The 27,792-nt window shown below is 47.9% G+C and overlaps 1 protein-coding gene across 3 annotated transcripts in view; it reads right to left on the bottom strand.

Annotated features, from left to right (window-relative positions):
* The window catches only part of Pcsk6 (proprotein convertase subtilisin/kexin type 6), a 198,346-nt gene that overhangs the window by 84,309 nt on the left and 86,245 nt on the right, over positions 1–27,792 (bottom strand). For all 3 annotated transcript variants that reach the window (NM_012999.2, XM_039101796.2, XM_039101798.2), the window contains 4 exons: positions 18,127–18,299; positions 11,608–11,820; positions 7,954–8,054; positions 1,364–1,467 (listed from right to left, as the gene is read on the bottom strand). In NM_012999.2, the coding sequence (NP_037131.2) occupies positions 1,364–1,467; positions 7,954–8,054; positions 11,608–11,820; positions 18,127–18,299 (591 nt within the window). The remainder of the gene's footprint in view (positions 1–1,363; positions 1,468–7,953; positions 8,055–11,607; positions 11,821–18,126; positions 18,300–27,792) is intronic.

The raw sequence follows: 27,792 nt of genomic DNA, 5'->3' as shown, positions 1-27,792 counted from the left end.
AACTCTAAGGATCTCAGGTGTATACAGCAGCTGTCACCTCAAGGTCCCCCCAAGGTGACAATAGGTCTACCACGCCCCCCCCCCCCCCCCCGAGAGCTGATGACAGGTCGAGTTTCATTCCCCTTTGAGGGCTGGCTGGGACATGTATCCCACTCTGGCCCACTCTGGGAGGGAGCCCAGAACTTTCCTTTGGGAGGATTAGGTTGGGTTTCTTTATGACAGGAGAACCTGCCACCATGCGTGCCCCTGAAACTTAGACCAGATCAGAGAAACAAACCCGGAAGCTTGAGAGACCCGTGTGTTGGTACTGGGTTTGGCTTGCACAGGCCCTGGGTATAATCTCCAACAACAACCCTTAGAAATTCAGGACTATGATGTGCAACAAATATAATTAAAGCAAGGAGAACTGTTGTTTTTAAAATAACTTCCTTCTGCTACTGACTCTCAGGGTCCTCGAGACGACAGCACACAGTCAGGGGTGCTTGTGGGGCTGGATTGGTTTAGGATTTGACTTGGGCAAGAGAGGTTTCAAAGCTTAATTTCAGGGCAAGGTCAAGACCCAGTGTAATCTGTTTTCCTTTTTAATTAGACCAAGATGGAGATGGAGGGCAATGCTACAGTGCACCACCAGCTGCAAAGGAAGAGAGATGAGGCTCAGCCAGTGACCTCATTATTCAAAGGAGTGTCCCCCGCTACTCACAGTGGCAGTGGTTGACCTAAATGCACAGAGAGCGGGGGTATCAGGCTTGGCAGCATAAGAGTGAGACCTGAGCTTCAGAAAAGGGGACATGTTCTTTCTGACACATCATGGCGGACAGAAATGTTTCCCAAGTACTCCCTGCCAACTTCCTCCTCAGAGACCCCCAAATCATGTCCTGATCATGGAGGTATGTCACCCTACTGAGCTGATGGAGGCCCTGTCACAAAGGGGCTGGTTGGCAGCAGGTTTGGAGATTATGAAGAAATTGCACAGCCATCTCAACGGCTTTGTTTGCATAGGTAGGAAAAGTGAAGGTGAGCACCAAATGTCTTTGAACTCATGGTCCCCCACACTGCAATGTCCCAAGTGCGAGCATTGCAGGCACAGTCACATTTCTTTGTGGAAAACGGAAATCAGCTAGCAAATGGAAACAAGACTATTAAGCAAACCATGGGAATGGCAGACCTGGCATTTAGGGACCAGGACTCTGGGACACTGAGGTTGTCCCTTCATGCCAGTGTGTGCTCTGGGAAAACTGCCCTAAAATCATTGCAAAACAGTTTAAATTCCTGCAACACAGAGTCTATGATAACAGTGACTGTTACTTGGGCTTCCTCAAGGGTCACCAGAGAGCCTCTCCCAGCCCACCAGGAGCACCCGCACCTTTATGCCCAGCTCCGTTGACTTTCCAGTCACTCGCCTTCAGATGAGCCGGCCGTGACGTCTTTACTAACAGGTGCTGCACGTCCCTCCAGGTCAACTGGTTGCTGCAATGACATAGCAGAGACCACTGAAGTCACTGGTGTTGACTGGGCAGGACATTCCAAGGAGGTATGAGAGGCAGCCCAAGGCTCAGTTTGCATATCTCAACAAGAGTTTGCTTTGCAACAATGGTTTCCAGCAACTGAACCCTTAGCTGAAAGAGTTCAAAGGGTCTAAAACTCTAGAGCCCTGAGAAACCCGGTCTGACCACCGAGCCTGCCTGAGTTTTGTAACAGTCATTTTAGAAGCGGAGAAGAGAAAACTTTCGATGTCACTCAAAATGCTTATCAAGTGCATGGAGCAATTCTGTCATCACACAAGGGCTCCAAAGCTGGGCTCTGTTCTAAGGGCAACCCGGGCTGCAGGCTGCAGGGATTCTAAATTTACAGCGCACATAGAAACATGCCATCCAAGAACGCATGGCCCCCAGTGTCCACCACGTTCCGTATTTCTTGGATTTCAAACACTCCTGAAATCAGGCTCCATCATTCTGCCCATCTAATTGCTCGTCCCCCAGCAAGGAGCCCATATTACACTGTCTGGGAGGGGTAAGCTTGGTCCTTGCTATTCTTATTGTCACTTCCACATTGAAATAGCAAAAGTAAATAGTAAGAGACCACCACACTATCTGTGCAATACCTAAGGAATAAAACGTGTTAGTATGGTAGCACTCGGGGTCTTTCAGGGACTGTTTTACACTCCACAGAGTCCGGGATTTGATGAAAACAATGCTTTTCACACTATCACCAAGTAGAGAAAAACAGAAAACGAAACCCCTATTCCTGTCTTCTCATCTGCATTAGTTGTCATGGAATCTGGATATCTGAAGGCAGAAGCCTTCTGCAAGGGATGCTTTAAATAGAGTTCATGCAGCAGCTACATCAGATTCATCACGAGTAGGAACGTAGTTTTTCGCAATGTGAGACTAACAGCTGGGTGAAAAGCCTGACTTACATGTTCACGGCTCTACCCACAGTTGAGCTGGGAAACACTTGTAAACATTTCATTAAATGGGTGTGTATCTAAAGTATCTTCTGATCAGAATATTAGCCCAGGACAGATGAGCATCCTTTGTGTCCCCCTGAAAAAAATAGGATTCCTTCCTGTTCTATATTTTCAGCACCGTTGAAAAGAGAATGACCAGGACAGCCCTCAGGACAGTCCCCAGAGCTTACTCTCTGTCCACATCTGTCTGTTACGGAGGCTTGTTTGTGCCACATGTGCTCCTGAAGCAGAGGCAACCCCACGACTGGGGGACTCAAGTGCCACCTGGAGGAGCAGCTGCCAGTAGAATGGCTTTGTGTGAGGAAGTCCACGTGACCCTGGCCACTTCCTTAGGACCATGCCTGCTTAGGCCCACAGTAATTTCCCAATGCCCCAAGTGTGTGTGCTATGCAAGCCACAGAGTTTAATTTACCATTTTCAACATTAAATACAGTTCAGGGGCATTAGGTGCATTCACACGGTTGGACAACCATCATCACTATCTGTGATGGTTTGCATATGCTTGGCTCAGGGAGTGGCACTATTAGAAGGTGTAGCCTTGTTGGAGGAAGTGTCACTGTGGGGGTGGGCTTGGAGACCCTCCTCCTTGCTGCCTGGGGATGCTCAGTCTGTTCCTGGCTTCCTTCGGATGAAGATGTAGAACTCAGCTCCCCCTGCACCCTGCCTGCCTGGATGCTGCCATGCTCCGCCTTGATGATAATGGACTGAACCTCCGAACCTGTAAGCCAGCCCCAATTAAATATCGTCCTTTATAAAACTTCCATTGGCCATCGTGTCTGTTCACAGCAATAAAACTCTAACTAAAACATCATCTAAAACCACCCCAGACCTTTTCATCTCCCCAAACTGAAACCCCATCAAACACCAACTCTCCATGCAGACTTTACCTATCCCTTCCAACCACCCACAACCACTCTGCTTTCTAGTCCTATGAACATGACTTTTACGAGGATCTATTAGAAAGGCCTCTATTGTTGCTGTCAAGGTTCATCCCTACTATAACTTGTACTAGTTCCCCCCACCCCCTGCCCCACCCCTCTCTCTCTCTGTTGTTGGTTTTTTTTTTTTTTTTCAGACATGGTTTCTTTGTGTAGCCTTGGTTGTCCTGGAATTTACTCTGTAGACCAGGCTGGCCTCGAACTCGCAGAGATAGGCCTGCCTCTACCTCCAAAGTGCTGGGATGAAAGGCACGAGCCACCACTGCCCAGTGAGTTCCTCCCTTTGATGGTGAGTGATATTCTGCTTCATGGATTGCTCATCCACGGTTTGCTTATTCAGTCACCTCCCACGGACACCTGAGTTGCTGTGAATGCTGCTGCTGTGAGCGTAGGTGTCTGTCTGGGGTCCCTTCACTCTGTTCTTCTGAGCATGTACTCAAAAGTATCCCACTATGTCACATGGCAATTCTGCGTTTACTCTGGTGGGTGGCTGGCACTCTTTTTCCATAGTGGCTGCTCCAGTCATCTTTGCGCCATTAACTCCCATGCTGCTGGACTTCCTACCAGGAGCATAGCTGATATGTGAGTCTTAGGCACATTTTCCCTCAGGAACACTCTTACCAGTTCCATATCTAGTCTCGCTGGGTTCTTCTCCTATGTTCTAGTTATCTTGCCTGCCCCCCTCCCACTGCTGTCTAACCACATCCATCTACCCAGTTTCCAGGTTCCTGTCCGGCCATAGGCTGATCAAATGTCTTCTCCTAATCCTCTGCCTATTCCCTCATGAGACCTTAGGCTTGGAGAATGATTCTGAGGCCCCAAGGAGCCCCAGGCCACATCCTCTGGCAGAATGATCAAGGGTTCAGGCTTTGAACCCTTTGAACACTGTGGCTGTGGTCCTTGTTGGCTGTATGATGTGGTAAATTATTTGGGCGTGTCAGTGAGGCCAATCCAAGGATGTTGAAGTCAGTCATCCTGGAAGTTTAGCACCAAGCTCCCAGAGAGTACAAGTCTCCAAATAGGGAGCACGCTGTGTCCAAGAGATAATAGGGAAACCAGTTTTCCCTTCATCCCTTATTTACATTTATTTTATGCTGATTTTCTTTCCATGCCATGACTGTTTACTTCTTCAGGGATATCTTTTCCTCCGTACATCCTCCTCTTCTAGCTTAGGCACTGTTCCCTTATTGTGAGGATCTTCGCCGTATGCCCCAGGAGTGGCTGGTGCTACCATGAGCTCTGTGCATGTGGTCTACAGAGCACTGTGGGTACTCTGCTCACCTGGGGGCGCTATATCTGAAGCTCTAAGGTCGGCACTGTTGCATGCATTGTTACGTATGTGTGCAAAACCTCGGCGTGCTTTCTGGAGCCACCAATCTTGTCACCAGCCTCCCTGGCTAGCCCAGTCATACTTATGAAGTCCACTGTCAACAGCATGAAGACACATGCTGCTTCTGCAAAAGGACATCTTTCAGATACGTGGGGGCTTTTAAAGGGTGGATATCCTTGAAGACCTAGGCACTCAGTGTGTTTTTTCTCAGGTGAACCCCTCAACGTGTATGATTCTTGGGGGTCTTCTGGGTCACATGAGTTGCAAAACATTTCCATGGATCACTCAGGCCACTCCCAGGAAGAAGCTAGAAACTGTCTCATTAGGATGAAATAATTTTTCCTCCTCTAGGAGAGATGTCTGAGAAATATTGAGTGTCTAAAGTGGATTTCGCCTTCCTCCTTTCTGTACAGGGATTGAGCTTGGGGTTTGACTCATTCCAGAGAAGGACTCTATAGCTCTAGTCCAAAGACACTTTTCAACAACAACAACAACAACAACAACAACAACAACAACAACGACAACGACAACGACAACAACAAACAAGAAGGTCCATAGGATATCTGCAGTCTGCACTGAACTAGGGGGAATTCTTAGACTGCCTGCTGGCCTCATTCTTATCCCCTGTGGTCCACAGATCCCATCTCCTGGTAATGTCTTCCTCTGGGTCAGTGCTTCTCAACCTTCCTAAGGCTGTGACCCTCACTCAACACAAGCGCCTCATGTTATGGCGACCCCAACCGTAAAGTTATTTCATTGCTACTTCAGAACTGCAATTTTGCTACTGTTGTGAATTACAATGTAAATACCTGATGTGTGACTCCTGTAGGGCAGGCAACCCACAGGAGAACCACTTGCCCTAGGACCATCATTTATGACCCTGAGAGAATGGGAGAAAGCAATGACGAGACAGTGCTGCCTGGACCTGCTGGACACTGGGGTCTCCAAGATGTCCTAAACTCAGCCTGAGTCCCTAGGCACCATTTGCTCCACCCATAGACCAATACTAACTCCAGAAATTTCTCAGTAAATTCTCCCTTAAGTGAGGTTTGCTTGAATTATACCTGCAAATCTCCAACCTGTCGTTAGTTTCTACTGGTCCACGGGCAAGTTTCCTGGGGCAAACTGGTCATGAAGCTGGGTGTGTTTTCTATTTAGGTCTGACTAACAAAATTCCTTGCATGTTTTCAATAAGGAATGGAGGAAAATAAAGAGTGATGAATTGCTAAGTATGAGAATACAACTTTCCACACAAGTAACTAATTATTGCAGAGCCCCAGGATACAGAAGCTAACATTTGGGAGGTGGGGGTGGCTGGAAATTGAAAATATTTAGCTGTTTTTGCTAAATTGGTAGCATTTGAGTATTTTGGTCTTTAGCTGAGTGGAAATCAGCATGCAGGCACGCATAATTACAAGGATTTACACATCTCAAATATTCTCTCTGAATCTCTTAAAAACTCATCCAGAACAAAGGATCACTGCAAATGTTGGGTTGCTAAGTGACGGTTGATGTCTAAACTGTTTCTGACTCCACAATTGCACACAAGGTGTTTTTATTTGGGTGGGGAACGTCACCCACAGGCTTACAAGTTTGAATACTTGGTCTCTGGCTTATGGCATTGATTTTTGAGTGGAACCACTCACAGAGTAAGCCTGCCAGCAAGAAAGAGGTTCACTGGAGGTTGTTGGTTTAGATCTTAAAGGTTATGACTTAGGCCTGGTCTAAAAGTATTCCTTAATCTGTGAAGAAGTGAAAAGCTGTGTCAGAGGGGCTGAGGATTTAGCTCAGTGGTAGAGCGCTTACCTAGGAAGCGCAAGGCCCTGGGTTCGGTCCCCAGCTCCGAAAAAAAAAGAACAAAAAAAAAAAAAAAAAAAAAAAAGGCTGTGTCAGAGGCCACAGTCACCACAGACAGAGCCCAGGCCTCCATGACTTCTACACCTTCAAACTGTGAGCACCTTGTCACACTAATGAAAAGTGACTTATACATGAAGTTAACCCTTTTCTGTCTGACTCATTCATACACTTATAACTGTAGGTTTCATGAGACTTAGGCAAATTGGTCCCTTGTCACTGTCAGTTTAGAAAGCAAGATTGGGGGAAAAGAAGACAGCCTAGGGCACAGTCTGGGTGCATGGTTATGAATGGAGAGCCCAGACCCACAAGTACAGTTTGGGTGCATGGTTATGAATGGAGAGCTCTCCTGAGGTCCAACAAAGAGGAACAGACAATGAGTTTTATGAAGAGAATAAACCACTTCAAAAACGACCTAAAAAGGTAGGAAATTCAGACTTGGACCGCAACACACTTAAACACCCACGACATCGTGTTAAATGAAATATATCAACCACAAAGCACAGAATAGGCAGGGCATCCTCATCCAAAGTGCTAAAAGGTATTACAGATTTTTGAACACATTTTGAGTTTCTGCATAGACTTCATGAGTCGAATGCCTTTAATCTGAAAATCCAAAATCGAAAACTCCAGACCTGAAACTTTCTGGGCATCATGTCAGCGCTAAGAAACGTTCAGATTTTGAATCATTTTGGATTTGGGGTTTTAGGATTAGGGGTGTGTGGTGTGTATGGTTTTGTTACATGAGGCACTTTTAAGAGTCATCAAGTTCATAGACAGGAAGCAGCATGGTGGATGTCAGTGGCCGAAATATACTACTATTTATAGTATTATGGGCTAGATTCTGGATTGTAGCATGTGAGCCGTAAGCCCCGTTCCTCAGAATGTGACTTGTATTTCAAAATAGAGCTTACAAAAAGAGGTTATCAGCATGTTTCAATTCAAGGTGGCCAACTGCAAGCCAAGGAGATACTTTGAAGTCACACATTCCTAGTGTATAAACAACTTCTATGGCAGCCAAAGCAGACCAATACAGAGAGCTAATGTTTTTTTTTTTTTTTTTTTTTTTTTTTTGGTTCTTTTTTTTTTTTTTTTCGGAGCTGGGGACCGAACCCAGGGCCTTGCGCTTCCTAGGCAAGCGCTCTACCACAGAGAGCTAATGTTTAATGGTAACAAAACTTCAGTTGGGGAAGGTGACAAAATTCTGGTGATTGTTGGTTGTGGGTACACGGCAATGGAACTGGGCTTCGTGTGGCTGAGGTTGTCATTTAGAACACCCAGGGATTTACAAGGTCTCACGTTAGTTGCATGCCGCCAGTGTAGAGACAGCTTTTCAAAGGAAAAGAAGGAAGGTTGAAACTTACTTTGCTTCTAGAGCCAGGGCAATGATGCCAGCCACCATGGGAGCTGAGACAGATGTCCCAGTGTGGCCGTCGGTGCAGCGCTGACGCAGGTCCGTGGTGACCTGCATGGAAGAGAGACACATGAAGGAGGACACTGACTGGAAAGGCCAGTTCTCTCTGAGAGGACTGAGGCCCCTGGCATGCTGCCAATGGGAGAGAATGACTGTGGGTGCTAGTGGCAGAAAAGCCATGAGACAATCGTGTGGTCTGGCTCCCCCAGGCTTTGCACTTAGGTGCAAAGCTGCAGCCATGCTCCAGAACAGGCTAATCCCAGGCTGAGAACAGAGAGGCACAGCAGGGCAGACACGCATCTAGAAGCACGGGGTATGCTTTTTATAAGGGGTCAGCTCAGCTGGCTCCTGAAGACCACTGAAGCCTGTGCAGACGAATGGGCAAGGCCCTCTGCCGGCCCTTCTTCCTGCATGGCATCGTGATCTTGCCACTGAAATGCATGAAATCTGATCCCACACAAAGAGCAAGCTCAGTGACCCAAGACCTCAGGGGAGCTGAAAACCTGTGTCACAGACTGCTCAGGAGTCCAGATGGCGTTTCTACTTTTAGCTGGAAGGTAAGGATCGGGACTGGAGACAGACAACCCTCCTGGGGTAATCTGAAGTGCTCTGGCCAGCACATGACCCCCTGAGCTGTGCATCAGGCCGCTGGTCTTTTGGGGAAGCAAGGCTGGGACTCTGCCTATCTTTATCTGAGTGATGGCTCCGGGAGGATTGGACGCTGCCTCAGGACCTTGTAATGGCTCAACCTGACTTGTACCTCCCCTGGGAGGTCGAAGTGGGCAGAGGTCATGGGATCAACACATGGGTTCAGTTGTGTTGGGTGGGACCATGGTCCCTGTGACTTTTGCTCCTGGTTTTAATTCTAGGTAATCTATACATGGAGTCAAGGTTGCTAACCTTAAATCAGAAAGATTATTCTGGATTATCCAGCTGGGCTCGAGAGAATCAGAAGGCTTTAAAGGTCAAAGGGGAAAGCAGAAAAATCTGCTGGAGAGGCGAGGCATGTGAAGACTTCAGCTATCATGGCTGGCTTTAAGGAACTGGGGAGACCCAGACCAAGGATGCAGGGAGAGAGGCTCTAAAAACAAGAATGCTCTCTTCATCCAACACAAGAGAATTGGGACCTGAGTCCTGCATGGTCAGGAGCTGAATCGTGTTTAGTTTACATAAGCATGGACCTCCCCAGAGCTGCCAGAATGCCAGAGGGCCCTCCTGACACCTTTCCCTCAGCCTGTACATCTGGAGCTCAGAGCCAAGAGAAGCTGCTGGGTTTCTGAACCACAAGCTGGGGAGATGTCTGTTTGTACAGCCTTAGGATACTAAGTTCCTGGTGACCTCTTAGGGGCAGCAACAGTAAGTTAGGTCACCCACTCGCCTGCTGGGAAGCTCCTGTAACCATTTTATGGGTCCCTTGAGGATGAATTCCTCCAGTAGTAACAGTGAGATCCTTCCACACAGAGAGTGTTTCTGTTATGCCGTACTTAGGCAGGAGAGGGGTATCTAGTCTGAGCCATACATTTATGGGAAGATCTGACTGGTATTTTTACAGAAACCAGTTTCCTCACTGTACACAGTGGGACTGAACCACCTCAAGGGAAGGAGAAAGGCAGCCTGGGAGGGACTTCAGTCTCCCCAGCACTCCTGTTGTATCACGGCAAGGCCCAAGACTGATTCTGCAGCTTCATAGGAAAGTGTTTAGGGAAGGTATGGAGACTACCCCTGTGAGGGAGCTGAATCAAGGCGGGCAGAGTCCTCCCAAGTCTCAGGGTCCTGCCCGGAACTCTGCTCATAGTTACCCCTAGGCTTCTAGACCCCAAGGCTGTAGGTGAAGGTGTTATCTCTGACCAGGAGCCATGCCTTTTCCTGAGGAGTCACTCATTTCAGGCGAATGCTGCAGGGAAGAAACACTCAAGGGGCTGGGCTTTGACTGACATTAGAGCTCACCGAACTTGACTAGATGCACCCACTTCTCGTGTGCTTGCTCAGCCCCTTGCAGAACATCTCTGGGGCCTCAAGCGAAAATTAGGCTTCAGTAATCAGACGAAAATAGTCATCACACTCAGGGCAGATTCCCAGGACGGCAGCTCTGACACTCAAGCTTGTCTTCCCCGTCTTCTATGTCTTCCCTATCCATAAATATTACTCAGAGGAGGGATTTTCTTTTTTTAAAAGAAGGAATTAAAGCAAGATGTGGTGGTGCATGACTCTAATGACAGATTTGGGAGGTGAAGGCAGGAAGAAGCCTCTACTATACAGTTAGTAAGTTCAAATCCAGTCTGGACTCCATGGGATCATCTTTTAAAAAATGGGGGGGGGGGCGGTCGGAGGGGGTGGGTGGGATTAAAGTATTTCTGATGTGCGTACATTGAAGCATAACAGGTAAGTAAAATAAAGCCACCGGCCCATTTCCAGAGCTGAGCACCATCACAGAGAATGCAGCTGAGGACACAGTCCCCAGTACACCGTGTCCAGCTGTGCCTACTTCCGCTTGTATCCATTTAGCCAGTAGGCCTTTGTTGGGTTTTAGCCTAAGCATCTGTTTAACAAAGCTTCAACAAGCCCATGCTCAAAAGAGGAGGAAATGAACGGGACATGGTACAGAGTCTCAGCTGCCCACCCCAGGGCTGGGTGACCCTGCAGGATGGGGAAAAAACACTCAAATTAACACCTTTGTGAACCAGCCTGGGCCACTGCCAGGTCTTCAACAGGATGGTGCAGCTGACCTTCGATGTGTGCATAGCAAGTAGGGGGTACAGGAAGCCTGTGTGCTCCCCAGGAAAAAAATGTAAAAATAAAATTGAAAATAATTTCTAAAGACGTGTCTAAGCAGCAAGAGAAATGAAAGGATGCTGGTGAGTGTTAAAACGAAACCACGCCTGGTCAGCTCCACAGGCTTATGTTAAAAACATCTACACGCTAGCCTAATGACTATGCATGTGAATTCTACATTAATTTAAACTAGAAACCTCCCTCCCTCCCCCAGTTTTTTTAAACATAGGAAAGTATGTCTAGAAGGAAGAAGCATAAATCCCAGTCAGATACTAAAACAGTTACCATTTGAAAGATAAATCAGTGGTTCAGTGGTGGAGTTCCTACCCACCATGGGTTTAACCACCACAAAGGAGAATAAGAGAAAAACTGCTCACTGCAGTGAACAGAGCTGGCCAAACCCTGTGGCTTTGCTTCCAAGAGTCTAGGGCATGTCCCCTGGCAGAGGAGAAGCCTAGAATGCTCGGCTTTCCAGAATGCTTCGGCGTAAAACCAAAGCTTTCTTTCATGTGCATCAGAGTAAGACTGGTCAACTGGACTCTGGGATGTGACCACAGAACTCCAGAGAGCTAAAAGGAGACAGGATGAAGATGAACCCCATTCTTAAATGACATTTTTAGGTCTCTAAAGTCAGGGAGGGTTTAATTGTCATTTCTGGGCACAGATGAGTCAGACATCTTATAAAATAGTAAAGCCTGAGGCGGGCTGCCAAGGCACTGGGGTTGACGTCCATCATAGAGGGATAGGCTGGGACCTGAGATCCAACAGAATCTGGTCTTGGCCAAACCGGCTTTTGGGAAGAGGAAGCCTTAGACCTCACACGAGAACTTACGATCTTCCGTTCATAGAAGGCCCCGCTGCTGTAGGTGGTAGCCAAGGTGGAAGCACATTCCTCCAGGTACCAGGGTTTGTGGCCGTTCTCAGTGGTGCTGCTCACAGAGATGGTGTAGATGCTGTTGGTGTAGCCATCACAGGAGCAGTGGTCCCCTTCTCTCCCACCATTCCCAGAGGCCCAGACAAAAATGGAGCCCAGACCTTGGCGGCCCTACATGGAAGCAAGAGCAGATGTTAGCAACTGTAGTAGGACACTGTGGAAGCATCTCACACCAGTCTGCAATTCCACCCTCAGCCGGTCCCTCCACAGGGCTGTGAAGGCTGCCCTGAGACTCTGTGGGTCCTGCCCAAGGGTTCTGTTGGCTTTAAGTGGAGCTGTTGTGCCTGTGTTAACAGCGCTGGGACCACAGATGCTCATGATCCTGGCAAGGATGGGCCAAAAGATCCCTCTGACCTTCACAGGACAATCTAGACCCTAGAGCAAAAGTCTCTAATTCCCATTACGATAGCTGATGACCAAGGGGACTCAGAGTAAGACCAAGGTTAGAAACACACTATGGCAGAATTTGGAACTGTTTAAGTTTTATGGGTCAAAGGAGCTGGTTTTGAGAGAGAAGTGCGCTGATTTTCTGAAACAGTTTCGGAGATCAGCGTCTTGCAGGGCCAGCTCACTTTCAAAGAAGGGTGAAGGGGGAGGGGAGAGATTGTGCCTTCTGGATGAGACTGAATAGATAAACACAATCCTGTTCTAGAACACTGTTTGCCCATAGATGTCCCACTAGAGTTCCCTGAGGTGCTACCCTGGATAAGTGGATGAATGCTAAAGCAGTCCAGTCAGATGTCAGCAGTGCCAACCCAGGTTGGTGACTTCACTTGTTCATCAGGAACACGAACCAGAGAAGTCTCATGACAGTGGCAGATCAGACAGCTTCCTGCAGCTCTGTTCTATACTACACCCATGGAATCAGCAGTTTCTGACCGAACTTCATGCCACCCCAGCCACAAATACTAGTTAATGATTAGCTCATGGAAGACTAGATTAAGTCAGTCCTAACAGCTGGACCCCAGGATGGCACACAGCAAAAATTAGACCATCCGGGCTCTTAACATAGGGAGGGGACTGACACTGTATCTCAGCACGGCTCAGTTTAAAGACATCATTCAAGCAGACTCTATGACCCAATCCATCTATCCGTTCTGAGTCCAGGCCTTCCCTTGGGGAAGATGGACCACCTGCTCTGGAAGCCCCAGGACACTCTCTTTAGCATCCTAAAGAGACAAGCTCTAGGCTAAGACTCCCAGAAACACTCACAGGAAGGTTCCTGATGCTCATTTGCTCTGCTTTGTGCATCTCCACAAACGGGCCTGTCTGAATGCCCTAGCGCTTACCACAAAGGTTACCTAGACCATGACAAAGGTTAACTTCTGGGCCTGGAGAAATAGCTCAGTCTACAGCACTGGTTGTTCTTACAGAGGACCTAGGTTCAATTCCCAGCACCCACTGGGTGACTCACAATCATCTATAACTCTTGTTCCAGTGGATCTGATGCCCTCCTGACTTCTACAGGTACCAGGCAGGCATGTGGTGTGTATACATGCATGGAGGAAAAACATTAATACACACACACACACACACAGTCTTAAAAGAAGAAATTCTAAAAAAAAAAATAGATTAACTTTTAAAAGAAAGGCACAAGGGGGCTGGAGAGATGGCTCAGTGGTTAAGAGCACCCGACTGCTCTTCCAGAGGTCGTGAGTTCAAATCCCAGCAACCACATGGTGGCTCACAACCATCTGTAAAGAGATCTGATGCCCTCTTCTGGTGTGTCTGAAGACAGCTACAGTGTACTTATATATAATAAATGAATAAATCTTTAAAAAAAAAAAAGAAAGGCACAAAACAAGAAAGCAGGTGTGTCTGAATTAGGTCATGCCCCGTGTCACGACAGTGGATCACACAGGTGCTGAGAAGCTAGGTGTGGGGAGGGCTTTTGTGCTCTCAGAGTTTGTGTAAGTACTCTCTCGTGAGGTTACACCATGATGCAATGACCTAATGATGGCATTCTCAGAGGATGTCCTCAGCATGAAGCAAAGCAAGTCTATAACTACCTGTTGGAAAAGATTAATCAGAGGCAGTTGAAAGTGACTGAAATCCAAATAAGAAGTCTTTAGCAGGTTGGGGATTTAGCTCAGTGGTAGAGCGCTTGCCTAGCAAGTACAAGGCCCTGGGTTCGGTCCCCAGCTCCGAAAAAAAGAAAAGAAAAAAAAAAGTCATTTAGCCCATCAGAGTCTATCTATTTCTTAGAAGAATCATCCACAAGATAATGTCCCCCCCCTCCACCCTGTACCCAACACAAACCAGTTTATAAAATGTTATTTCACAAAGTTCAATGATCATATTACCCGGAAAATACACAGAAGAGCTTAAAACAGTGCTCCAGACTCAATGTCTGGGCACTGAACCACAAAAGAAATGTTAGCAAATGTCTTTGGGCCTAGCAGGTGGGTGGTCTGTCAGTTAACTGTCTATCACTATAACAAACACATGAGGTAAATCAAGTTACAATGGAAGGAAGGAAGGAAGGAAGGAAGGAAGGAAGGAAGGAAGGAAGGAAGGAAGGAAGGGAGGGAGGGAGGGAGGGAGGAATGAGTTAAGTTTATCTGGCTCATAGTTTTGTAGGTTTTAACCCATGACTGGCAGTACCCATTGATTTGGCCTTTGGTGACACATCACAGTAGAGGCTCATGGAAGAGGAAGTCTATTTACCACATGCAGATTCAGGGCTCAGTCCCACAATTCAAGGTGTGGTGGCACTGACTAGTAGTGCTCCCAGTAGGCCCCGCCTCCTCCAGTTTCCTGCCTCCACCTCCCAGCAGCACCTGATAGGCCTGCAATCTGCATGTCTAAGAACTCTCAGCCCATATCTCACTGCTTATCCTAGCCTTTCCATCTGACAGAGGGCAGCTATGGCCTCACCATTTATTTAGCTTCCCAAAGGCACCACAGTATCAATGGCCTCTTTCTCGTCTTACTGTGGTTTTCTAGAGAGAATTTGGAGGGAGGCAGGGAGCATCGGTAGGTTTGGGCCATAAGAGAGGCCTTTGCTGTCCCTGGGGGATCTCAGGTTTACTTTCTACATCTTGTATCTGCAGACGCTGGAGGGGATGTTCCGACTTGAGCCATGGACTTGAGTTTCTGTTCAGAAGAGTCACAAATTGAACACCATCAAACTGCACTGGTATCCTCCCCGGGGGCAGAGACTGTGGGATCAGCCTCCTGAGGGCTGCTGAGCCCTGGTTGTCTGGACAAGGCCAGCTGTTCTTTATCACAGTGTTTAATCCCCTATCTGAGAGAAAATTCGGGGGAGGAGTGAGGCTTCATAAGGACTGGCATTAAATAGATCCCTATGCCCAGTAATGGCTTCTAAAGCCACCTGCCACCCCATCACATCACCTACTGAAGACAAAGCCACATTTTACAGAGAAAGCTAACGGGTCACAAATGGGATGGCATGGAAGAGTAACAGATGGGGCCGTGCGCTTTGGTTGGAGGTGATCCCGTTCTTCCAGAAGCATTCTCCCTGGCATCTTTAGATAGCTGTGATTTAAGAGGCCTATAACATACTTCACTTCAGAATGACTAAGATTTGAATGGCCTCTGAATTTTAAGAAGGCAAGACAAGAACCAGGAGGCCCGAGTAGCTCCCTTTACACACCCCTGTTGCCCTGACAACCTGCTGCCCCAGGTTCAGAATGCAAACTTCCCTTCTTTGTAGCTCCATCTTGCGTAAGCTGTGTCTATATGCTAGGCACACTGCGGTGACCCCTCGAAAACAAGCCGCTCCTCTTTTGGACGCAGAGCTCCGAGCCACATCTTTAGAAAAGCGTCCCATAGAAATGCCAGGTGTCCAGCATTAACACCATCCCCGTCAATGCCTTTTGTGCAGAGAAACATGACCTCCACCTTAAGTCAGCCCCGCGGAGCTGCGGCTCAGCTTCATGTTTAGGATGCTTCCCTTGTCATCGGGTCTGAGAGCTGAGTGATCTAACAGTGGGAGTGGGGGTTGAGTCATGGAAACAAGTGATTTATTTGTTCAGCCATCCTTTGTGGGCGGTGGCTTACTTGGTCACGCCTGAGTCTGCCAGCATTCCCCTAGCCCAGCACGTGGCCCGGCACGTGGCTTGGCTCAGGTGGTTTCAGCAGCATAATGGAAGCTGCCCCCTATCCTGCTGGAGTGGTGGGGTAGAGCAGTCCGTGTTCTGTGAGCGAGCACAGGCCTTGTGCAGTCTATGTCTGTACGCTGAGCCTCTCTTATTTATTTTCCTTTCTCCAACAGTTGGGACAGCTCCCTGCTTTCGGTTGCTTGTTTCTTAGGCATGGGGGTGGCTATCGAAAAAGGTTGGCTTTCCTTGTACTGTAGGGGTGCAGACAAGATGTATCTAGCAGGGAGTGAAGATGTAGTATACCCCTTAGTTTGATAATGAAGGCACTCCAGGGATGCAGTGTGACCGGAGGTGGCAGGATGCTCTAGCAAAAACTCTTGTTGCCACAGAAAAGGTAACACACAGCGTCCAACTCAGTCCATCCAAGAAAGAAATCAAATGGCAATCAGAAAAAGAGTCCTGAAGAAGACTGGGAAGGGGAAGATGACTCAGTCAGGGAGATGTCTGCCGCCATCAGCAAGAGGGCCCAAGTTTGAGCCCCAGAAACCACTCGAGAAAAGAAAGAAAAAGCAAAAGCTGGTGCAGTGGCCCGGATGTGTGATCCCAGTACTGGGGAGACAGAGATAGGCTTGCTGGCCAGCCAGACTAGCCAGTTAGCAAACTCCAAGTTCAGTGAGCCCACTGAGAGACTCTATCTCAGAAAACAACGTGGTGCCACGTGCCTTTAATGCCAGCTTTGGGAGGCAGCATGGGTTAAGCAGAGCTCTGTGAGTTTGAGGGGAGCTTAGTCAATATAATGAGATCCTAGCCAATCAGAAGTGACACAGTAAGACTGTGTCTCAAAGATAAATAAATAGGGGCCTGGAGAGACGCTGGTTCAGCAGCTAAGAGTACTTTCTGCTTTTGCAGAGGACCCAGGTTCAGTTCCAGCACCCACCCACACTGAGGCTCACAACTGTCAATAACTCCATGGGATACAATGCCTTCTTTAGACCTCTGTGGTACTAAGCATACATGTAGATAGCATGGTAAAATATAAACTTACAGGCAAACCATTTATACTTATATAAAATCTTTAAACCAAGTAAAGAACAATTGAAAAAACTTGCATGTGCACGCACACACGTGCGCGCGCGCGCGCGCACACACACACACACACACACACGAGAGAGAGAGAGACACACACACACACACACACACACACACACACACACACGAGAGAGAGAGAGACACACACACACACACACACACGAGAGAGAGAGAGAGAGAGAGAGAGAGAGAGAGAGAGAGAGAGAGAGAGAGAGAGAGAGAGAGAGATCTTTTGGGGCAGAATTGCAGGGCAGAGGGAGACAGACAAGCTACTTGCAGTACAATCTTTGGTACTTTTGGATGTACTTATTAACTATTAACTGCATCTGAATAGCTGTGCATGGGTCACAGTATGACAAATACTTTTAAAATGTTTTAAATTATATAAACAATAAAGTGGGCTCAATCTCCCCACCCTTCCCTTTCCCACAGGAATCAGAAACACCTGGATCTCCTGATAGACCCCCCCCCCCCCGCCTCCCCACACCCCAGCCCCTGCCAGCATTTGTTAGCCACACCTATACTGTGGGCTGGGGCTCAGGGGGCAACCCACAGCCTCCTGGATACTGACCACACCTGTACCTGACTGTTCTAAGAAAGTGTCCTCACCTGACAATCTGTTTTGCCACCTGGCTTGCAAGAACTGGTTTTGGTTCATCTACTGCTACCCCTTCCTGACCTCATCCTCCCCAAGTTCCTACCCCGCCTCCACACTGACAGTCGGTGAAATAGCTGGAGGGTAGGCCTCCTGAGACGAGCCTTCCAGTCTCCTCAGATCAGAAGGTAGTCAATCTCTTGGATGTTCTCTATGGTTTGCCTCTGAAACTGTAACTGTGTTTGTTGGGCAGTGTGCTGGTAAGGGTGCGGGTGTCTAGGTGACAGCTCCCTGGCCCAATGAGGCTTTAGATTAGGCACACCCCATGATAGACAGAAAAAGCATTTCACCTACATAGTTTAAGGAGCAGGCCAGGAGATCTGACCAAGCTGTCGCCCACCACCTACAGAGGCCTCTTCAGCCTCCAGTGGAGTAGGCAGGGATGGCTGAGTGCTAAGCTGGCTCTCCCTGGACCGGCTATGCTCTTCCAGCTGACCTGGTATATACCACTCCCCAGAGCTCTAAGAGCCTTCTCCTTCATTCTGGCACTGCAGGGCTTTCCTGCCAGTCTTGTTTCAGGCCATGGCTGGTGCCACCGATATTTAAATGTTCAAAGCATGCAGTCACCCCCGCCCTGGGTGCTCCCCGGTAGCCCTGGGTTACTCACACCTTTTTAATGCCATACTCGAAAGCCTGTTTAGCCAGACGGCCGGGCCCATCCACGGTCTTCCCATCATCATCTGGCCCCCAACTAGCGCTGTAAATGTCAATGTAGTTGGGTCTGATGCCCAGAGACTTGGCCTCAACCACGTCGGTCACGTCACCGTCCAGCATCCGGATGCCTGCAAGCATAGGGGGAAGCTCATTGTCAGGACTGGGAATTCTGAGCAAGCAGTGAAGCTACCCAAGGACTGGAAACCTGCAAGGCCCAAGAGCCTCAAGGAAGCCTTTGCCACGACACCAGGACGCCAGGACACTAGGACACTTGGACGGACGCCAGGACACCATGGCACCACAAGGTTCTTTTATTGGCAAGTTTGGTTTTTGTTGTTGTTGTTGTTTTGTTTTTATATTTTGTTTTATTTTAGAGATGGGGCTTCTCGGTGTAGCCCTGGCTGTCCTGGAATTCACAATGTAGGCCAGGCTGGCCTCAGACTCAAAGATCCGCCTGCCTCTGCCTCCTGAGTACTGGGATTAAAGGTGTGCACCGCCACCACCCAGTGGTTCTGGATAGTTTTATGTAAATTGGACAGAAGCTATAGTTTTTTGGGTTTTGTTTGTTTGTTTGTTTGGAAGAAGAAACCTTGATTAAGAAGTCTCCATCAGAATGGCCTATGGACAAACCTGTCAGGAATTTTCTTGACTGAAGATTAGTAGAGGGCCCAGCCCCACTGTTGAAGATGCCACTCTGGGCTGGTGGTCCTGGGGTGTATAAGAAAGCAGGCTGAGCAAGCCATGGTGAGCAAGTCAGTAAGCAGCACCCCTCCATGGCCTCTGCTTGAGTTCCTGTCCTGACTTCCCTCAGTGATGGGCATTCCTGAGGAATAAACCCTTTCCTCCCCAAATCACTTTTGGTTATAGTATTTTAATGACCATCAAACTGTACAGTTCCTCTTCCAACATATTCCCAACACATTCTGGTCTGAGGGTAGAAGGGCTGATCTGATCTGAACTTGTTTGGAGTATATATGCAGTCAGAAAAAAGTATTTCCTTAAGTGAACTTTTAGGGAGAATTTTCTATTTGCCATCATATACCTGTGCATACTCAAGAATGTCTATGACTAATACACAGAGAACAAAGACCTGGGGGAACTAAGCCGTCAACCCAAATAAATAAGCACTCATTACACCCTTAGTAATGAACGCCTTCCCTTGAACCTCATAAAAGGTGGACCCCCATATAATAAGAGCCCTTGAGGACCCCACACTGCCAGGACCAATCTCTATACGGTATCCTTTCTAATCTGTACTACAGCTTAATTCTTGAATAATGCTTCCTTGAAATGTTACAATCCGTCTGGGCTTTTATTTTTCTCTTGAAGAAGAGACCAAGAAACACCAGATCCAGACCCCAACCACCAGGACCACTTCCTGAGTGTCTCCAGAGCGTCTTGGACCCAGGTCTGTGTGTACCATGGCCATGCCTGACAGGGAAACAAACTCCACATCTTAGAGCTACTGAAGACTTAATAGAAAAGTAGACCTCGGGCTGGAGAGATGGCTCAGCGGTTAAGAGCGCCCGACCGCTCTTCCAGAGGTCATGAGTTCAATTCCCAGCAACCACATGGTGGCTCACAACCATCTGTAAAGAGATCTGATGCCCTCTTCTGGTGTATCTGAAGACAGCTACAGTGTACTTATATATAATAAATAAATAAATCTTTAAAAAAAAAAAAAAAAAAAAGAAAAGTAGACCTCACGCTCATTGTGGGAAGCTTAACAAACACAGAAGTAACCTCTCCTGGCTCTTTGGTCCCCTCTAATACTTTCCTTTGCCTGAAACATACACTTTTACCCAATTTTTTTCTATTTTAAAAACTGAACTTTCTGTGGAGTGAGAACCCTCTGTGAGAGTTGTGCACTCTGTCCCTACACACACCAGGCCTAGGTACCCCTTCCTCTGGGGCTCACCTCATCATGGAAGGGTACCTCACCTGTACCAGACCCACACAGGAGATCTTCAAGAACTGAAACTGACTATAACAGACATTTATTCACAGACAGAGAGATAGACGAGGCCGCTCTCTATGTCTGTGAGTTCTGCACCCACAGATTGAAGTCAACTCAAGCAGGAGCAGAGACCTTCCCCCTGTCCCAGGGAGACATACCTCATGTGAACTGAAGACCTACTTCACTGTCATGGGTCTCATTGCTTCCGATGACTGGCCACTGAGCCCAGAACCTTACTTGCTATGTGCCTCCAATTTTCTTGTCTTATATCTTCTTGCTCAGTAGCACGTGAATTACAAATAATAGGTTACTAGATAAACCTTATTATTTACCAAGTTGAGACTTTCTTCCCTATGGGGAATTGGAAGATTGAGCAATTCCTTTCTTTAACCAGTGTTTAGGGTTCAGGTTCCTCTAACACCAGGAGAGCACAGCCCACAGAATCAACTAAACAGGGCTCATCTGGGCTCACAGAGACTGAAGCAGTAGCTACAGAACATGCATGGGTCTGCGCCAGGCTCTCTACATACCTGCTGCGGTTTTGTAGCTTGGGAGTTTCGTGGGATTCCTAACAGTAGGAGTGGGTGTTGCCCGCTCATGGGATTTTTCCTCCCACTGGGTTGCCTCATCCAGCTTGGATGTGAGGGTGTGTGCCTAACTTGTCATGCTATGCTCATGACCTGCTTTTTTCTAAAGACAGAGGGGCAGTAGATCTGGGAGAGAGGAGAGAGGAGCAGGGGATTGGGAGGAGAAGGGGGAAGGGAGGTTATGGTTGGGATGTATTGCATGAGAGAAGAATAAATTAGTTTTTAAAAAAGTGCAAGTTCCTCTAATGTAGTGTTTCTCAGCCTGTGAGTCGAGACCCCCAGGGTTGATCGACGCTTTCACAGGGGTTACCTAACACCACCAAAAAACACAGATATTTACATGTGATTCCTAACAGTAGAAATGAAATCATTTTACGGTCTCTACACAGTAATTTTGGGGTCACCACAACATGAAGAAGTGTACTGAAGGGTCATAGCATTAGGAAGGCTGAGAACCACTGCTCTAAGGTTTTCTCTATTCCATTTACTTCGAAGTTCCCATGCCATGAGCAGGAGGGTCAGCACAGGCATCATTGTGGGGGATCCGTGGGAGGCTGTAGAGGGTAGCTAGCAATGCAGTTGGGGTAGGAGGGCTCTCTGGGGTATAGTAACCTGCCCTTATGCTGAAGTGGGACCCCAGGCTTAACTGGAAACAACTGCTTTGAGGGTGTGGGAATTCTATTCGAAATCACTGTCCGAGAGATTTACTGAAGAAAAAAAAAATAGTAAGACTCAGGTGTTGAGGACATCAGAAGTCTGACAGTGGTACCCAGAGCCATGCCGGATGCAGCTAGGTGGGCAGAGGCGACTGTGGAGGACCAGGACGGAGCTACGGGAGTGACCATCCACACATAGCAACTAGAAGGAGAGGTCCTCATCACAGCAGGCCTCCCTCTGGCTAGCAGACAGACAGATGTGCTAGGGGACCTGCACAGGTTGTACTGTGACCAGACAGGGACCCTGGAAGTTCTGTCACAGTACAACCTGCTCTACAAGTTGCCAAATGGACGGAAAATACCTAGCACACAGTGCTTGGTTCCGCCGAACCTCGGTTTCCCTATCTGTAAAATGTGGGCATAATTTTAGTAACTAATTTCTTCCTTCCACATTAACTAAAGATATACTGTTTGTTTATCTATGAAGGAAGACATTTTGCATACCTGCCAGTTATAAAGTCTCACAAAACGACGGATCCTAAATGCTGTCCGTGTAATGCAAGCAAGAAGATGAAAGGGGTGGTCTCTACACATGTCTAGGTCTTGTTACCCTGCTTCTTGAAGGAAACTGCTTGGGTTATCCATTTCCCTGTCTTTTAAACATGATAGTCTTATTCTTTTTTTTTAAAGATTTATTCATTTATTATATGTAAGTACACTGTAGCTGTTTTCAGACACACCAGAGGGCATCAGATCTCATTACAGATGGTCATGAGCCACCATGTGGTTGCTGGGATTTGAACTCAGGACCTCTGGAAGAACAGTCAGTGCTCTTAACTGCTGAGCCATCTCTCCAGCCCGACGGTCTTATTCTTGTGTGTATATTTAAATAGCAAAGGATTTACTTTTGCCTGTCCTGGGGATTAATCCTTTGCTGACAATATAGATTATAAAGTTTCCCATCTTATATTCATAATACTTTTTAAATTCACTGGTCACATGGGTGGCCAGAGCCTATTCTGTGGTTCTGGTGCTGAAATTGAACCTGCTATTCCAAGGCGTTTTATACTAGTTATAGGTGGTGAGGTGCCTATTTCTAAATGAGAAGAACAGGATGCCAGGAGACATCCAAAAATATATAAAAGCAGACAAGAAGAGAGGGACTCCCCCAATGGCTCTCACAACATTCTCCATCTTGTAGAGGACTGAATGGAGTGTGAGAATTTAGTACTGAGCTCTGAGGAACTATTTTCAGTAGAAACCTGCGGTTCAACATTGGCTTCAAGTGTGAATGGCTCTCTGCAAGTACCAAGGGGGGTGGGGGGGAGCCATCGTTTCTCTAATAAAAAAAGAAAGGCTCATTTACTATAAATTGCAGGGAACAAAAATAATCTGGACAAATCATTTGGACAGCCAATTAGCTCCTGTTGTCAGCTTGCCGCTGGGTTGCTTTCCCACGGATGGGATCGGGGTGAGTGGCAGCATGGTAAACACGGTTGACCTATCCACTCTGGCGGCTAGTCTGTGGGTCCCAGGTGGAGGAGTAGACAGACAGGTAAGGTGTTGAACCTGGAGTGTTGTGTCTGAGTGGGAAAGCAGATGCACTCTCCACAGGATAATTCTAGGTGCTCCTTCCTGTAAGCCCGTCCTGGGGAGAGCTCTTCTTCTTTCCGGTAATGTATACAATCCCATTAGGTTGACTACACCTAATAGTTGAAGTGCCCCAGGGAAACCTGGCTGAAACCATGATTTCAGGAGTTTCTTATTAAAGTTAAAAGAAAACACCAGCTTTCTCATAGTGATCCATCCTTCTACCCTGTTTCTGATTTATTTCTGAACAACAGACTTGCGTAAAGGAAGGCAAACACAGACACACGCAGCTGGCTCTGTGAAGAGCACAAGATGTAGCACTTGCCCTTCAAACTATTTTCTGATGGAGCTCAACATGAAAAGGAAGACAAAGAACACACACACGCACACACACACACACACACACACACAGACTTACACACACACAAACACATATGTGAACACACAAAAACACACGTGTGCACATACACACACACTCGAAAGACACACATGGACACACACACACACACACACACACACACACACACTGGTCTTAAAGGAGAAGTCGGCCATCTTGCATGCCTGTTACCATCTGGAGGAAGGCAGGGGAGCCGCCATGCGGGCCACTTATGTTTATTGAGCAGTAATGTGTTTTGCCTTTAGCAAGTGAGTGGCGACGCAAGAGCAATGAACAGCGGCAAGGAAAATGAGATTGCCGCTTCCTGCGTGTGACAAATAGTTCTCCTCAACAAATCCAACTCATTAATCCTCAGTTTGTTCAGCAAATCCACAGAGAAATAAATGCTTGTTTGTTCATCCGTTTCCCAGCAGAACCACAGTTCCTTCTATTCCATGGGTAGCCATCCAGGGAAAGTTTCAACGGTTGTTTAAAAGGCCACAGATGGGACAGGAGAAATGCTCTACAGTTAAGAGCACTGGCTGCCCTCTCAGACAGCCTAGGTTTGGTTCCTAGGAGCCACATGCTGGCCCACAACTGCCTGTAATTCTACTCACAAAAGATCCATTGCCCACTTTTCGTTCCCCCATGGGCACTAGGTACACACATGGTGCACGTACACACATGCATGCAAAGCACTCACACACATAAAATAAAAATAGTTTCTTAATGTCCACAGACCTGCAAAACTGTCAAGTCTCATATTCTCCTTAGGGCCCATTAATCTCTAAATAGGCCCCACCTGATAGCCTTTTTCCAGGTCCGTGGGAGCTGAGGTCAAGACAACCCTTCAGCCTGCTATTATCCCAATATACGGAGACTATGGTGGATCGACATAAAGCCAGGTCTCTCTTAGCCTCCCATGCTATTCTTGATCTCATAACACAGCATTCTATGTCTTCCCAGAGAGGGACAGCTACAGCCATGTGCATGTACCCATGGGCTTTATAATCTCACTAACAAGATTGGCTCAGACAGAGCAGGTCCTCATGTTAAGTCTGTCTTGTAATGCGCTGACACTTGGGGGGGGTGGGGGTCCTAACCCGGAAGAGACTTTCCTCTTCAGCCTTGACTGACTTCTAGGCAGAGTAAACGACTTGCATAGAAAGTGTATCTCTCACATGGAAACCAAGCAATCCAGTCTCCTCTTGCAACTTCGTTTACTTGGTCCTCACAACCTGACCAGGGGAGGGCAGTTAGCAAATGACCAAGGACTATCCTGCTGAAGTCATCCAGAGTAGCCTGTTCTGCTACTTGCAGTAGGGAGCCTGCTCTCCGGGCCTCACCTTGTCTTCCTACAGAAACAACAATGACTCCTCTGCTTCCTTTGCTTGTCTGACTCCTGACCAACCTTGGAGCTTCCCCAGGGGGGCCTATGGTGTGATGTGGACAGTCCTCTTGGGAGCTGTGAGTCACAAGCTACCTTTTCAATTAGTGGCAGTCATCTGCTCATCAGATGGCCTTGCCAAACCTAAGTGGTAATGAAAACCAGACTCCCTTTTGACAACCGGGTCCTGTTGATGTCTCAAAGAAAAAGAGAAGGGAAAAAGAGAAAAGCCATAGCTATTGTCTAGAGCCGTGGTTCTCAACCTTCCCAAAGCTGCAACCCCTTAATACAGTTATTCCTCGTGTTGTGGTGACCCCCCCAACCAGAAGATTATTTCGCTGCCCCTTCCTAACTGCAATTTTGCTACTGTTATGAACCGTAATATAAACATCTAATATACAACCCTCAAAGGGGCATGGCCCACAGGTTGAGAAACACTGGTCCAGGGAACTGCTGCCCACACTGACTCTTGCACAGTCCCCTGCCATGGCGAACAGGACATGGATCACAAGTGAGTTTTCTAGAGACTTTGCAACTTAGCAAGAGCTGGGCGCTTGGGACACAGGGCAGACGTCTAGCTTCAGAGCCACACAGGACACCCACATGTCTATCTATACCACAGGCAAGGACAGGCATGAAGAGCAAGGAGCCCCCAGGAGGGTGTGCAGCTGAGAGAGAGAAAGGCAACTCAGGCACTGAGCTGGCCTCTGAAGAAGGCAAGGGGGCAGTGAATGTAAGACATTGAACAGCCATGACAGAGGTTCACCTGGCGCTGGTCAGAATCCTGAGGGGCTGCTAGCCGCTTTGTTTTAGTCTGTCCTTGGGGCCATCAGGGATGAAGAAGGGTCTCCTCAGTGTTTGGGGGATTACCTCAGGAACTCTGACCTGGGCAGCCCTAGTTGTCAGGAGCCCGCCTGCCTCTCCTCCTGGAGAGGGTGTGGCCGCCAGGGTGTGTCTAACTCCTCCTTCCCAGGAGCCTCAGACTACAGGAATTCTCAGGCCGAGCAGCTGAGCACTTTAGACAAGAATGAGTGTGCGCTGGGGAGGGGTATGGGTGTGTGAGAGACAGGGAAGCAGGACCCCTCTTCCTCCATAACACTGCCTCTCACAGTCCCCAAATCTCCCAAGCCTCCTGTGCATTTTAAATCCTTCTGCTTTGAAGATTAATCTGGAGCTTAAACGGTTGCCTTAAAATGTTCACGAGCCTAAACTGCTTAATGGAAGCGCTAACAAGACTGAGTTCTGTGACTTGAAATTAACATAATTAACCAATTTATGGGCACAGATTAATTTAGTTGTTAATGTACTTAACATCTTTGTGTTTATGAAAGGGAAAAAAAAAAAACCCTAAAACATAATTTAGTTACCCAATCAAAACACAGGGTGAAAACATCAACAGAAATATGTGTCTGTTGCTGTTTGCTTTTTCTTCCTGGATGACAAGTAAAGGCAGAAGAAGCTGCACACAGTCGTGGAAGCTGAGCAGGGGACACTGCTTCAAAGTGACCATCAAACTCAGGGTCCTGGGGTCCTCTCCGTTCCACACCCTTGAGCCACCAGTTCCCGATCAGCCTACGGGACCCAGTCCCTGCAGATAATTATGTTTCTTAAAAGCGGGGGACCCCGATCTCTGTACTGAGGTGATTCTCTTTCCTCTGGAGAGATCTGAGTCCTGTTAAGCAAGAGCACAGGCTAGGTACTAGTCAGAGGCAGCCCCACACTGCTGAGCAATCCTGACAGCAAGGTCAGCTTAGGCCTCCTCTGCTTCTGTATCCCCCAGAGAGCTTCTGTCAGACCCACAGTTTTCAACCTGCGGTTCGTGATCCCTTTAGGGGACAGGGATCACCAAAGGCCATCAGAAAACACAGATACTTACATTACAATCCATAACAGTAGCAAAATAACAGTTATGAAGTAGCAGCAAAATGATTTTATAGTTAGGGAGTCACCACCACACGCGGGACTGTATGCTATGTATTAAAGGGTTGCAGCATCAGGAAGGAGGAGAAGCACTGTGTTGCAGGACGTTGACTGCAGTGTGCAGCCAGGAGCATCTGGCATGCCGAACAGGCTCACCTCCTCAGAGCTACAGGCTGAGTGAGGCCTTTGCATTCTGCATGCACCTACCTGCAGGATGGGCATCCCCTGGGATCTCAACTGGCAGGCAAACTGTGCTAGAAAGAAGGGTACGGCCAAGTCCCCTAGACATATGCCAGCAGGTGCAACGGGAGAGGCGCAGCATCGCAAAACAAGAAAGACAACAGAACCCCAAACAAACAAAGAGCCGAGAAGGGGGCCTCTGAGTATGCCAGATTATTTTAAAATTAAATGAACAATTTGCAAAAATGGAACTTAAAAGACTGAAAGAAGGCTCGCCAGCAAGAGAGAAGAGAGACGTTGAGTGGCTCAGTGTGTCACTACCGTGCCCTGGCATCAGAGAGCTAGGCTGGAAAAGGCACAACCCAGCCTTCAGGTCATCAGGCCTGTGCTCACCTCTGTTCTGCAACCGCCTGACCCTGGGGGTGGCAAGTCACCTCCCTCCCTGCTCGGTTCGGTCTTTGGCACGATTCCTGCTGAGGATCAGATGTAGAGACAGAAGGCCGTGCTCAGTGCAGCATCCACAGCTACCTGCAGTCGGCAATGGCTGCTACTGCTGTACCAATAAAAAATATCCTAAGGGGGCTGGAGCAAGGAAGTGAACACACATCCTATCTACCTCTCCTTGGGGTTCAAATCCCCAGGACTTAACACACAGAAAAGAAGAAAAAGAACAACTCTGGAATAGTCACACAAGATGTTCGGAGGAACTGAGCAGAAACGAGATGTGGGCAGCAGGAGAAAGCACGCTGGAACAAGTCTGCTTCCACAGGCTCAAACCCCTGAAGCCTGGGTGCTTGGTCAGCAGGGACCCTGCCAAGCATCCCGTGGACCGTTGTCTACCTGCAGGCTGAGCGGCGAGAACATGGGAATTATTCGGAGATGGATCAAGTGAGAGATGGTGGTTGGTCAGAGAGAAGGGACGGTGTCCTGAGATTAGGCAGCTCACCCAGTCAGTAACCTTCCAAAAG

Source organism: Rattus norvegicus, chromosome 1, assembly GCF_036323735.1.
Source record: "Rattus norvegicus strain BN/NHsdMcwi chromosome 1, GRCr8, whole genome shotgun sequence".
Classification (NCBI taxonomy): Eukaryota; Metazoa; Chordata; class Mammalia; order Rodentia; family Muridae; genus Rattus; species Rattus norvegicus.
This window is presented reverse-complemented; position numbering and strand designations above follow the sequence as displayed.